Source organism: Parasteatoda tepidariorum, chromosome 4 (genome assembly GCF_982258835.1).
Source record: "Parasteatoda tepidariorum strain Cologne lab strain chromosome 4, Ptep-v5.0, whole genome shotgun sequence".
Taxonomy (NCBI): Eukaryota; Metazoa; Arthropoda; class Arachnida; order Araneae; family Theridiidae; genus Parasteatoda; species Parasteatoda tepidariorum.
The window spans coordinates 51,132,490-51,146,451 of NC_141758.1; the positions used below are offsets into that span (position 1 = coordinate 51,132,490).

The 13,962-nt window shown below is 27.0% G+C and overlaps 1 protein-coding gene across 2 annotated transcripts; it reads left to right on the forward strand.

Annotated features, from left to right (window-relative positions):
* The first annotated feature begins 14 nt into the window (after positions 1-14).
* On the forward strand, positions 15-11,216 carry LOC107438962 (DET1- and DDB1-associated protein 1). Of its 2 annotated transcripts, none has more exons than XM_016051389.3 (7): positions 15-335; positions 478-598; positions 2,643-2,759; positions 5,683-5,769; positions 7,977-8,028; positions 8,151-8,212; positions 10,555-11,216. In XM_016051389.3, exons 2-7 carry the CDS (start codon positions 596-598, stop codon positions 10,648-10,650), a joined length of 417 nt encoding a protein of 138 aa, XP_015906875.1. In that variant the 5' UTR covers positions 15-335; positions 478-595; the 3' UTR covers positions 10,651-11,216. The 2 variants fall into 2 exon arrangements, with proteins under 2 accessions (XP_015906875.1, XP_087017209.1); XM_087161083.1 differs by having other exon boundaries at positions 160-377.
* The last annotated feature ends 2,746 nt before the right edge of the window (positions 11,217-13,962 follow it).

The window sequence follows — 13,962 nt, forward strand, 5'->3', positions numbered from 1 at the left end:
CTTAATACTCTACTGTTTATTGTAAAATATTAGTGTTTGAAGTAGTGAAATGTTGCCGAAAAAGCAACATTTCACTACTGGATTGGAGCTGCTAAGTTTTTGGACCCAGGAGCCTTAGGATTCATTCCGTTAAAAAAATTGAAGTTTTCGTACTCAATCAGTTTGACTTGGTCACTGAAAATAAAAACAAAACAAAACGTATGACACAGTGAAGAACCTAGACAGTGTTAAAATTTAATTAATTAGTTTATAATGCTTCTTTCATTAATATAAATCTTTTGCCAAATTGATATTTTGAAAGATAATTCTAGATTTTTTCCACGAACTTGCTGCATGTAAGTTTTATTTTGTTAATGTTTTGAGTTGCGATTTAGGAGGTAGTGCTTACCGAGTTAACTATACTTTTTATTATTATCATGAACAAAACTAATATCTTCTAAGCATTACTTTATACTATTATTTTTGTATTTCATACAGGTATTATATTACTTAGAAGCTACTTCTTGTGTGTGAAGTTTTGATTCGAGTTGTCTTGCAGTTTTTTATATCCACCAACTACGCTAAACAAACGGGCCTCAAAAGGAAAGTTATAAACATGGTAAATTATTACATTAAATTATTATTAATTATTTTAGCTGTCAAATTTAATATTTCATTCCTAATGTAGACTGCTTTAGTTCTATACTGTATGTATTGAAATTATTTTAATCTCCATTATTAGGAATCAGTACAATTAACTAATAAAACGTAATATTTATCCTAGTAAATGTAAATGCTTTAACTTAAAATTCGAATCTCTTTTGCAGTGTAATTCATTTGTATGAATGCATTGCTCCATTTCTATTAATGTATGTATAATGTTTAATTATGCTGTAAGATTAATATATAGTAAGCTAGAAGATAATTGTGATATTAATTTAAATATATTTCTTGTGTGTTTGTAAAATTTTTCATTTGTGCTTCTTTTCATTTGTACATATTGGATATTGTGCATTTTATTATTAGAAGTCTATTTATTTTATTAAAAGCCCATAAGACTGAAATTTTTTTCTACTGAATAATTACCCTTATAATTATATTATTAAAAGTTTCGGTTATTAGGTTTTGTCAGAATGATTGATTAGCGGTTGTGTAGCATTTTATAATGTAAATTTTATTCCTTGAGATGTGATTGCAGAAGATAAAGTATGTGATTTAGAAAATTCTGTTTATATGTTTGAGTTCATATCTTATGCTCATTTATATTTTTATGCATATCTAAAATAATTCTTTATCATCAGGTTATAGAAATTGTACATTGCTTTAAATTTAGTTATCTAATGGTTTGTTAATTTAAACTATGTTCTGCACTGTATTAATACTTATTTATATTTGTTACATAAATTTTTAGTCTCGTATGTTGACTTAAGCTACAGAACTTTATTAATTACTAGTTTCTTAGCAGCAAAAAAAAAAACTTCTTGAACAATTTTTTTTTTTTTGCGTTTGAATTGTTTTATTGCTGTATTTTGCAATAATTTTAGCATGCTAAACTATAAAATTTCCTTTATTTGAAGTTCATTGTAATACAGTAGTATACCAATCAATTTTAATAATCAGTATCAAGTGGTATCAGTCACTTATTGTGCTAAAACTTCCAAGAGCAAAATCATTTGTATATGATAACATTAAAATTTCTTTGCTTGTTAGACTTTTGACATCTATATATCAGAATCAAAACTATTTGGACATTCACCAGTGTTTGCTAAAAGTTGGATTGAGCGTTTCAGTTGGAGAATCAGAAATATCTAGAACAATATCTGTCTTCTATTTTCCTAATGCTCATCCTTTCTTAGCCGTCTTATAAGAATACTAATTTTTTTTAACTCTGACAGGAAGATGTAGTTTGGAATTTATTAGAATGTGTTAGGACAGTATATTCTTGTTGGAAAAAAAGGAATATTTCTTTCAAATGATAATAAAAAGTGTTTAATGTGATAATAAAAAGTATATTCTCTGGTAAATAATAAAAGATTCCCTTTTCTTTTTTTGTTAGCAAAGAGGTATCAATGAAATGAATCAACTTTAGTTTGTGTATCTTTGACTTTATGAACATTAAATTTAAGATAGTTATTCTAGCTTTAATTAAATTTTCTAACTGACAATAAAATTTCTTGAATTTATATAAAACATTTTTTTAATAAACCTTATTGCATATACTGTGAACTGAAAAAATATTTTCTAATTTCTAATGAAGTAGATATTCGGTTAGTGAAATCAGTGTTTGTTTGGAATTAAAACCTTTATGTATTAATGCTATCACATTCAACGGTGGGCACTACTCTATTAAAAAAGCGACGCTACAATATTTCTTTCTTTTTAATATATTAATGTCATGAAATTAATACTATTTATTGGAAGTGTATTAATGAAGCTTTAAAATGAATTTAAATGATCTAGTTCATGAAGTTAAGTTTAATTTAATGATGAAGTTATCATCCCAGTACTTAAACATCCATAATTGGTTTTAAACTTTCTTTGAATGCTTTACTAAATTGCAATAACTGCTTTTTGAATTGTAATATAGAGCCAATTTGTGTAATATAGAATTATATCTCATTTTTGTTTAATATTCAAGTATTTAGTGTCATTTGATATTTCAGACTACAGCAGAGAGACTTTGTAAGCTGAAAGTTAATGTAGGTTGCAATTCAACCAATTATAACCAACTGTTAGATTTACGATCAGCACAAACACTGAATGAAAGAGCCTCTAGTGAAGTGAGCAATATCAAATCTTTTTTATAAATATATTTGTGTAGATGTTTATTCAGTAGTTATCATTGAATCACGTAAAGAATCGTTCACAGAAAAATACTTTGCTTTCATATCAAATAATTTTATATTTGTACTTATTGTTCAAGTTTTATGATAAGAGTTATTTATTTATTTTTTTTTACTTTTATGCAAATGAATTTTTAATCAAGATTTTATTTTTGATCAAAAATTATTATGAACGACTTTTTACTATCTAGTGTCCAAATTTTCAATGCAAATTTCCAAAGATGGTATTTGAATTGAACATTATCCTAATTTGTTGTGAAATAGAGGGTGTTGTGGCTATGACAATAAATGAAAATCTAATGTCCACATCTTTTCTTGATTTCTTGGATTTTATGAAAAAAATTAGTTTCTTTTTCTTCTTGTTTTTTGCTCTTAGCAAATTTTTTATGATTGAGTATACAGCTTTATATCTTTGAAGAACAGCTTTATATCTTTAAAAAAGTTAAAAAATAAAGTGGGAAATAAAAGCTTTATCTAATTGAAAAAGTACGTAAAAATGGTAATTTAATGCTGTATATTTGCCTGTTTTTAGATGTTTTGAAACATTTATTTTCGTTTAATTTGAATGGAGCTGAAAAATTCTGCTGAATCAAATTGATGCTGGCGTAACTTGCACGAAAATATAGGTATTTTTCAAAAATCTAAAAGCATGCAATGCTAAATTTACCTTTTTAAAAATGTTGGTTGCAGAATTGTTTAGGTATTACTTTGTCAGAAATAATCTGTAAATCTAGACTGTGAGAGAATCTATTACTTTATTTGTGAAAATTAAATAAAGATATCTAAAGTAATATTTTATATTTCCCCGATTCATTTAAACCCCTTTGACAACAGTTGTGAGGAGAGGACACAAGAACTTGCTTGTTTTTTCCTTGCCTGTAATCTGAAGAGAGTTCTTATGATTGGCTGGTTCTTAATGACAAAATAATTATTTCATGAATTGATTATGTGATGAGAAAATGCTAGTAGCAACATAAATTTCTTTAAATATTAGGCTAAGTAATAAAAAGACTAATTTTTGCTAAAAATTTAACATTTCAACATACAAAGTAAAAAAAAAAAAGAAGAATCAAGTGCACAGGCAATATAAAAATATTAATAAATAAATTAAATAAATATATAAACATGAAAGTTTAATTTTTACGAACTTTGTCTTAAATCCGAGTACTTAGTAATACGAAATTCAAAATCTTAATTTTAGTCTAAAAGCTTAATAATTTACATATGAAGTCATAATTTCAAAATTAAAGTTATACTAAGATTAAATTTTATTTCAAGAAAAGCGGATGAAAAAGAACATATAAATTTTTTAATAATTTTCCTAGGATCCAAAATTTTGTTTCATTGTAGTTTCTTCTATTAAAAAAAAAATCAGTGAAACGGGATCAGTTTTGCGATCTTTTAATTTTGTTTCAATTTTAGATGCTTAAACGTATAGAAAGAGAAAATAAAGACTAGAAAAGCCCCCAGTCCTAATGATAGGAATTTTAAATAAACAGTAGATGAATAGGTCCTAACAGACGCTTAGGAGCTCTGGAAGAGAACCAGATTTATTGATGGGTGAAATAGCCAAAATTTATTGATGGATAGAATTTATTGGTGGATGAAATAGCCAAAAATAAAACCAACCTTGTGTTATTATATATTAAATTTGAAATAATTTGGCTACAGCTTAGTTACCAAAAATTCTGTGAGAAATGATTATAGCCCTGTAACCGTAACATTTTTGTGGTCAGAGAAATAAAGCAGCTTAAAGTTAAAAATAGATTTTGATATTCAAATAGTGAGTAATACATTTACATTGAATGTGAGTTATTCAATGTGAGTATGTGAATTCAACAGTGAGTTATACATTTGCATTGAATTAAAAAGTTAGTCTGTTTCATTACTTGTTAAAAAGAGAATAAAGTATATAAGCTTTTTATAAAATGTGATAAAAACTAAATGATTGTTTTAATTTAATTATAATTGGATTAAGTATGATTAAATTTATAAAGTTGCAGACATTTTAAAAGCTGAGAAATATGTCATGCCTATAATGGCATCACACGTCATTATCATGATTTTGAATGACGCAACAAGCTGAAAATTGATAAACAAATTTTGTCACATGGAAGTGACATTAGTTTCCCTTCCTCTGATATTTAACTTCAAGGTTGGCAATCATGATACAGTCGAACTCGTTTATAACGAGCTCGGATTTAACGAGAACTCGGATTTACCGAGGGAAACGAGAATATTTGGTTGGATCAATGTTAAGTCTATGGAACAGAAATCGCTTTTAACGAGCAAGACCCGGTTTTAGCGAGCAATATTTTTCTGTCTTGCAACCTTTTTTCTGATCTTTCTAGTCTTTCTGTCTTATCTTTTTTTCAAAATGATATGAAATGAGCGAGTTCAAAGTAAGCTGACAAACTATTTTAAATATCTAAATTAATGAAAAAAATAAATGTTTTGGTAAGAATCTTTTCCTTTATTTTTCTTTCCGTTTATATTTTCTTTCTTTAAAGACTGTAGCGCAACTAGAAATTTTTTTGCTGGTTGGGGAGTTAGTTGTCATTAAATTAAGAAAAGTATTTAATTAAATTAATTAATGTAATTAAAGTAAGTAAGTATTAATTAAATTTTAAGTCAACTCAATCATTTGACCTCCCAAGCCCCCCCCCCCACTTCTGGTTGCACGTCTGCCTTAAGGACCCGTTTATTACGAGCACTCGGATTTAACGAGTACATGTTACGGTCCCTTTGTGCTCGTTATAAACGAGTTCGACTGTACTAATAAAATTCTTGAATTTCATAAAAAAAATAATGACTAGATCAGAATTTATTTAAAGATCTAAAATATGTTTTTAATTTTTAGTCTACTGCTGAGTTTTTAAAAGGGTTGCCATCCTATAATGAAAACAATTTTACTCGATTTACGCCTGATCCTTCATGTAGAAGTTTTGTAAGTATTTTGTTCTAATTCTTCTAATTTTGAACTTTTTATTTTATTCTATTTTAAGAGGACATAAAATTGATTATAGTTTATTTTCTTAACATTTTAGAGAGATTAATATATTATAATGAGATGTTTGAATTCAACTGTTTAATCTTACCATTTGTTTCTTATAAGCAAAGTTAATTTAATTACACTGATGCAAAAGGAAAAAATTATTTATAGCAGAGAAAATTTTATGCCCAGCATTTAAAGTTGACCAGATGTGCCCAGATATTTCCTTGATAAAAAAAATATTCTGTTCTTCTTGGCCTGATATTCCTGATTTTTGTGTGTATTCAGACTATCTTATTTTCTAAGAATGAAAATGCAGAATTTTGAAAAATAGAATTGAGAAATCGAAAAATTTTGTTTTTTGTTTCAACCTCCTTTTATTGTTGGTAGAATTTGTAAAATTCGGTAATTAATGTCTGCTAATTATATTCAAACCTTATCCTGAGGATTCATTGCTTAAACCATTTTGAGATTTCAGCATTTGATATAAAAAAGACTCAATTAACAATTTTAAATTGTTAAAATTTTATTGGTGATGAATTAAGAGATTATACGCTTATTTATTATTTCAATCCAATGCAGTAACTGATCTTGTTGGTTGGGATTATAGTTTCACAATTATTGATTCATCTCTTTTATCAAAATAATCTATTCCAATCAACAATACAGCAATCATATCATAGAATTCTTAAATGATGAATTGAGGAATCATACACAAAAATTACTTTTCTAAAATATTAAAAGTGGTATTTTCACTATGTTTTCATTTCAAGATTATTGAAACCCTACTTTAAAATTATTTTTTTTAGGAAATCTTGAACTCAATTAAACATTTTTATTACATACTTGCATGAAGGAGTATTAATTAATTGATACTAGTTATTAATGCAGCAGTACTATAAAAAAATTTCATGAATTTTTTTTTTTTAAACAATCATGAGTTGCTGCTCAGTATTGACAAAATTATACTGGATACTTTTAAAACTTTTCGTGCTTTAAAACTTTTCATTATTCATATTATATTATTATATTTTAGTTAGTTTGCCTTTTTTTAAAAGTAATTTGATATATGTGTACGGTTTCAAAAATGCTCTGATTTTGTTCTGAATTTTTTGAAAAATGTTGTCCAGATATTTTTCATTGGCCCACAATGAAGCATATATCCCTTTTCAATGCTAATTGAAGTTGGATTAATACATACATGTGTCAAATATATTACAATCCGCAAAACCCAGACTTTTTCTTAGTTGTATTATTATTCTTTTTAAATATTTAAGTGTGTGAACTAAATTTATTAATAATAAAATTTTTAAAAAATCTCTAGATTTTGCTTCACTGAACCAAATTCATTTTCACTATTCAGGATATTATAAGTGTTTACTTATTAGTATATAAAAATGAAAACACCATTAAAAAAATTATGTATCATGAAATACCTGGATACTTTAAAAAATTATCAATTCTTGCTTACATTTGTTATTATTTATGTCATATTGTAAGTTTGTCATTGCCGTCAATTTTAAAGTCATTCTTTTTTGATGAAGAAAAGGATTTTTAGTTTTTTCTCCCCTCCAAAAACTGTGAAATTTAATAACTGACTAATTATGAAAAGAAACTATATGTTTTTACAAAAGTACGAGTACAATTGTACTTTTTCAATACTCTTACAATGGTACATGTTTTTTCTTTTATCTCTGCATAGATACATACATATTTTAATCTACAAACTTGGATTTTTTTGTTAGAAAACTTTTCATTTGTGTGATACTTAACTAAAAGTTAACTTATTTAAATCAGCCAGTTTTTTTAGATAAAATTTAACTGTTAACTGCTACATAAATTTCATAATCACAACAAATAGTGTGTTGTCTAAAGAGCGTTTCTTCTTTTTCTCTTAAATGTAGACTAAAAGCTAATATAAAGATAGAAACAAAATTTTTTTACTTAAATTTCAAAAAGGCTAATAACTGTTCTATATCATTTATTTTTTAACTTGCTTTTCACATAAGTATCCCTTCATATGAGACTGAGGTCTCTACTTTGCTAAAACCAGCATAACAAATCCTGTTGTATAAATCAAAATTTTGACTCTGTTTTTTTTATTTATTTTTTTAAAATTTTATTTTGAATTTCACTTTTTTAAAATGATTTTTCCATTTCAGATGAGGAAATCGGCTGTTTATTTGCCTACCAAAGATCACCCATCAGAGCAAAGTAAGCAACAGTGTTTAGTGAAGACTTTTTTTAAAGATTTGAAATAGACGCATAGTTTAACTTGAAAATGACTAATCATATTATTTTATGACAATTTATTGATTTTTTAAACTTATTTTTAGTAATAGTTACAGAGAAAACAACGATTCTACTTCGATATCTTCAACAGCATTATGAGAAGAAGGTACTTTCATCATCTTTTCTTATTCATTACTAGTATCCATGCGAATCTTAAATTTAAATAGAAAAACATGGTTAATTAATAGAGGAAGTCTGTTGAGATTCAAATGAAATTTAAAAATTCTGTACTAGCTTGTGACACACAGAAGATGTAGAATAATAAGATTTTATTTGTAGATTCAAACATTCAAATAAATCATAGAAAGCATGAGTCTTGACAAAAACTCACAGTTTACAATGCTCATTTTGAATATTAAGGGGAGATATAGGGCCATCCATCCATCCATATATATATATATATATATATATATATATATATATATATATATATATATATATATATATATATATATATATATATATATATATACTGTAAAAATTGTCTTCACTGATAAAGTTCATTTATCCCGGATTTTATGTTAAAGAAAAAAATTAAAATCATAAAAGAATTAAAATCAATATTTAGATTGATAATAATTACTAACTCATAGTTATTACCTGTAATATGAACCGAATAGGGATATGGGACTTATTAAGAGTGCCATTAGAAAAACCAATTAATAGTTCAAAAAATTTTGGCTGAATTTTTTATTTGTTATATATAATATAAATTATAAATATAGTAGTGTATAAATAAAATTTCTCCAAGGTCAAAAATGACATTTGACCCAGGTCTTTGACTGATTTGGACAGTTTGACACTTTTCAACCAGTTTTTGATGCGTCATGTCAAAATCAATTTTTGATATTACAAACCCAACTCTGTTATCATGTGACCTAGCGTTGATGCCAACAGCTAAATGTTTCATATTAATTGCTACAAATTATTAGAAAAGATACATATATGCTATTTACTTAATTGCGAAGTATATTACAAGAAGATACATGTTCATTCCTAACCCATGACATACATTAGACCGCTGTTTCTTCTGGCAAATCATCTCGCAACTACTGGAAGAGGTATAAACAAAAGCATCTAAAGTAGAAGCTTGAATTTTTATAAGTAACATCAGTCAGTCGTAGTTTTTGCATTTTTCATTCGACAAAACATTACAAACTTTCATCTATACTATTTACCTCACAGGAGAGGGCTTATTTTATGTCCGTGTCCAGTTCTTTCACTAATATTTATTATTAAACAGAAAAGTTTTGTACGTATGTGTCCTTGTAACTCCTAAACTATTTGTGCTAGGGCCTTGAAATTTTCCCTTAAATCTTAGAATCTTAGCCCCTTCCAAGTAATTATTTAAACTCTCCTTATATTTATATTGCATTTTGCCTTCTTCAATTTGTAGCAACTCGTTACCTCTACTATTCATAAATTTCATTACCTTAAGTATGCAATGCCATATTAAGACCATTTTTTGAATTTAAACTATATTTAATTCTTACCCATATCCCAAACTCTTTAAATAAATAGGTATGTATATATATTATTTTAGTTTCTACCAAACATTTAAAAATGCTTCAAAAATTGTAAATTGAGGGGAAATTGTTTTTTTAATACAAGGACGAAATATTTTCCTTAGTTTTTTAAACCATTTGTATATTTAATTCTGATGCTTAATGTTAAAATTATGTGCTAAAAATATCCCAATTTCATTTAAAAGTTTTTACTTGTATTATTTTTTCAGTGATAAATTCTTCATGGTGCATAGCGTTTTTAAAAAGTGCTTAATTTTTCCTTTTCGAAAATGAGATTTTTTTCTTTACCTTGTCAATTTTCACCACGTATTTTGCAAAAGTGTGCTTTTCACATTGTTCTATTCAAAGCTTTCACAACTCATTCAACTACAATATATTTCAGCTTACCGTCGGTCCATAGCGGTCCACAGTTTTAATGAAATACTAGTGAGCTGGATTCGGTGAGATTATTGCACTCTCATGTGCAACTCTGCTGCATTTTGCAAGATATTCTCAATTTCAAGCTGCATTATCCACCCTCTGAAATCGAACCGAAAAATCTCTTAATCATTTTTTAATAGCTAGTATAATCAAGAAAAGAATTCTTTGTCAAAAACTAGTTATTTATCATGATCATTTAAAGTCTTTGAAAATTATTTTGCATTTTGTTAATGTATATAGTGCTTAAAAAGTACTTATAAGGTGCTTTTTTGTTGTTGAAAGATTTGGCTACGTACCCTGTGCTTAAAAAAATAATTTGAAAAAAAATTTCTCAGCAATTTTATTATAAGCATAAATTTATAAAAAAAAGTTGATTCATTTTCAATTTTAATTTTTTTAAATAAAATTAAAAATGGTGTTTTGAACTTATTGCATACATTAAAATTTTTTATTTTATGTATCTGCATATTTTAAATTGTTTAATGTGTTTTATATATTTTAGAGAAATCATTTAAAGAGGGATACTGACTCTGCTGGTCCTAGTAATGGATTTGGAAATTCTAGGAAGCGAACTCGATTAATTGACGACGACTATTAAAGTAGGACCAAAAATAAACTTGTGTTCTTATAACCAAGTCATCATTTTTTTTGTTATGTTTGCTCTTTTTGTACTAAGCTTTTTGAAGTCCTTTAAAAACTTTTGTTGCCATTAAATTTTTTTGTCTTATTCATACTTACTGTTGAGTTGTATAAATTCTGAAACCATTTCTTGTGGTACTTGTTTTGTTTTCTTACCCTTATTCAATGACTTCTTTGTATTTAGTTTTGTTATTATTGGATGAATGGGTAATTTTTATTGTTTCTCTTGTAAGATGTCTAGAATAATTATGTAAAGTACGACTTTATATTTTCCTTTTTTTTTCTATGCGTGCAGCAAAATGTCTAGTACCAGATCTTCCTATCCATATGTGTCTTTGAATGACTATGCAATTTTTGTAAAAATTCTTACATATTGTTCATTCCAACGTATTGTAAAGACGATTCTACAATTAAATTTGTGTGCTCTGAAGAATTGTAAGTTTTTACTTCGTGACCTTCATTCTTATTTGTAGTTATGATCAAAGTCCCTTCACATAATAAAGCTACAGCTGTTTTGCTCTGCAATGTGTTTCCAAAATTATTTCATATTCTTAGTCAGGCCCACACAAGATCCCTTTTCGATGCCTTTCTTTTGCAATTTATTTTTATCTGCCTATTTTTGTGAAACATTTTAATTCAATCCAAGTTTTTGTAAATAAGTATAGTTTGTGAATAATAAATATTTGAAACATAAAATTATATATAATATGTATAAAATTATATATAATTAATATACATATTAAAAAAAGAAAATATATAATATTTAACTCATTGCAAGAACGCCTGCTGATTTGAAACAGGCTTTTCTAGTCCTGGAAAAGGAAGCAAGTAAAGTGCATCTTACAGTCAACCTGGAAAAAATGTTAACATGTAGTGCACTAAGGTAACAGACTCTGCTGTAATCTGTAAATTGGTACATATAAATTTGCAAAAGTTAATAGCTTTGCATATTTGAGTTCTGAGGTTAACATTGACAAAATCACATCGGAAATTCAGATATGAATCAATGCTTCCAACAGATGCTTTTATGGTTTAAAGAAATTATTATTAAAATCAAACTTAATAAAAAAAAAAAGCTAGCTGTCCAATCAGACCTTAACTCACATACTCATTAGAAACTTAGACAATGACTCAAAAAGATGAAAATACTCTTGGAGTCTTTGAGAGTGGCTGATACTAAGAGGTATTTTTGGAGGAATACAAGTTGATGGCTTATAAGTCAGAAGCTCAAATTTAGAGCTTTATTCTGCCTTCAAAGAACCTGGTGTCATAAAATGCATAAAAATACAAAAAATTAAGTGGGCTGGTCTTGCTAGAGTGAACAAAGAACGTCCCTCTGGATTAAGGACTGGGGGCCAACCCAACCTCAGATGGGTTGACGGCCTAGAGAGAGATCTCAAAATTTTAAGAGTGATTAATTGGAAGACAGTGGTCAAAAATAGAGAGGTCAGGAGGAAAATTCTTGAGAAGGTCAGGGCCCATCCAGGGATGTCGTGCCACTGAAGAAAAAGAATGTTTAACAGAAAGTTTGTTTTTAAGTTTCAAAAAGAGGCTACTCATATTTTATAGGTTGTAAATTATTTAGAATAATAACGAAAATTAAGGTTAAAAAATGGACACACTGTAGTTTTGATTTTATAAACATGAACCTTCCTCAGTGTCTAAACACAACTCAGTTCTTGTTTACAAAACTAAAACTATAGTATGGCCATTTATGTACTTTTATTTGAGCTTTATTATTGTTTTGCTTTATTCATACAAAGCACAAAGTATACTCTATCTTCATAATATATGAACTACTTTATTACCTGTTGTGCACAATTTAAAAATTAAATTGTCATGTACTTTAAAATTTTATTATTGTGACTGACAGTTTATATAAGTTAGCAGAAACATTTTTTTTTGTTTACTGTTTTTGTATGCAACAAATTTTACAGCTTTGTAAGAATATATTTCTGGTTTTCTTAATGCAGATGGTATATTTCTATAAAATACTTTTCTTAATTGTTTTTTCAAATTCTTCGTCACTTTTGGGACACCCGATAAATAGTTTATATATATTTAAAGCGAAAAAAATCAATTGTTTAAATGTTTTGCAGTTTTCAGGGTCTTCAAAAAATTAATCTATTACTTTAACTGAAATATTTATTAATATATTTTAGTCAGTTAAAATAAGATGACTTCATTTTGATAAATTTTCTGAGAAGCGCAAAATTTGCCTAGTTTGCATCATCCTTGCTCGGTGCACTCACCAACCCCTGAAACTGTTCTTGCAATTCAATTTAGATTGTTTCATAATTCAAGCTCAATTTGCTTTATGATTATTTGCATTCTTTTTTGCTTTATGGTGGTACTCTTTTTTAAAATGAAGTTATAAAAATATGCAACATGTACTTGCTATGAAACCTTCGATTGGCACAATTTATTCAATTTATATACATGACAATTTGATTCATATGCATTTCGGTGTAACTTGAAAGTTACCTAATTAGTTAAAATGATTAATTCACAGAATTTCATGTATAAACACCAAAGAGAAGAAAATGAAAAACAAAATCATAATGCATGATTTTTGACATCCATTTCTGACATCTCTATCCTGCGTTAATTATGAATATCTTTATAATATGTTATCTTTATAACTTAAATATAGATCTAAATTATTTTTGGACTTATGCAAATCAATAAGCATAATTAAAACGAAAACTGACTTTTTTATATGAATTGTTCAAATTTAATCTGTCATACATTCCCAATTCATAGCTCAGTTTATTTCAGCTTTTCGTGTCCATCTCGTGTGGACACATGAGAGAAGAATTTTCAATCAGAAATAAGTAAACATGTAGGTTAAGGCGTTCATACTTGTGACTGCTCACACATATGATATTTTAGTTAAGTGTTCTTATCTCCCATAACAAAAAGGAAACTTCATCAGTTATTTAACAAATTACATATGTATGTTTTATATAATATGGATTATAAAGCTGTAGGAAATACAGCATGGTAATTTTGGTATGATAAGAATTATGGTATGCATACCCTTAAAAGTTTTAGTGCTTACTTATCTTTATTTAAAGATATCATACTCAGACCTGCAAATAACTACTCACCAGGGTGCAATTCATAAAAATAAAAAAAATGGTGACTTAAACTGAGCAAACAGCTGCTCACTCTTTTTTATAATTTTTTTAATTTATTTTCTTTAACCGTTTAATGATGAAAGTACATCTAACAGAATTTTCATTAAAGCGTCCAATGTCTTCTTTAAAAT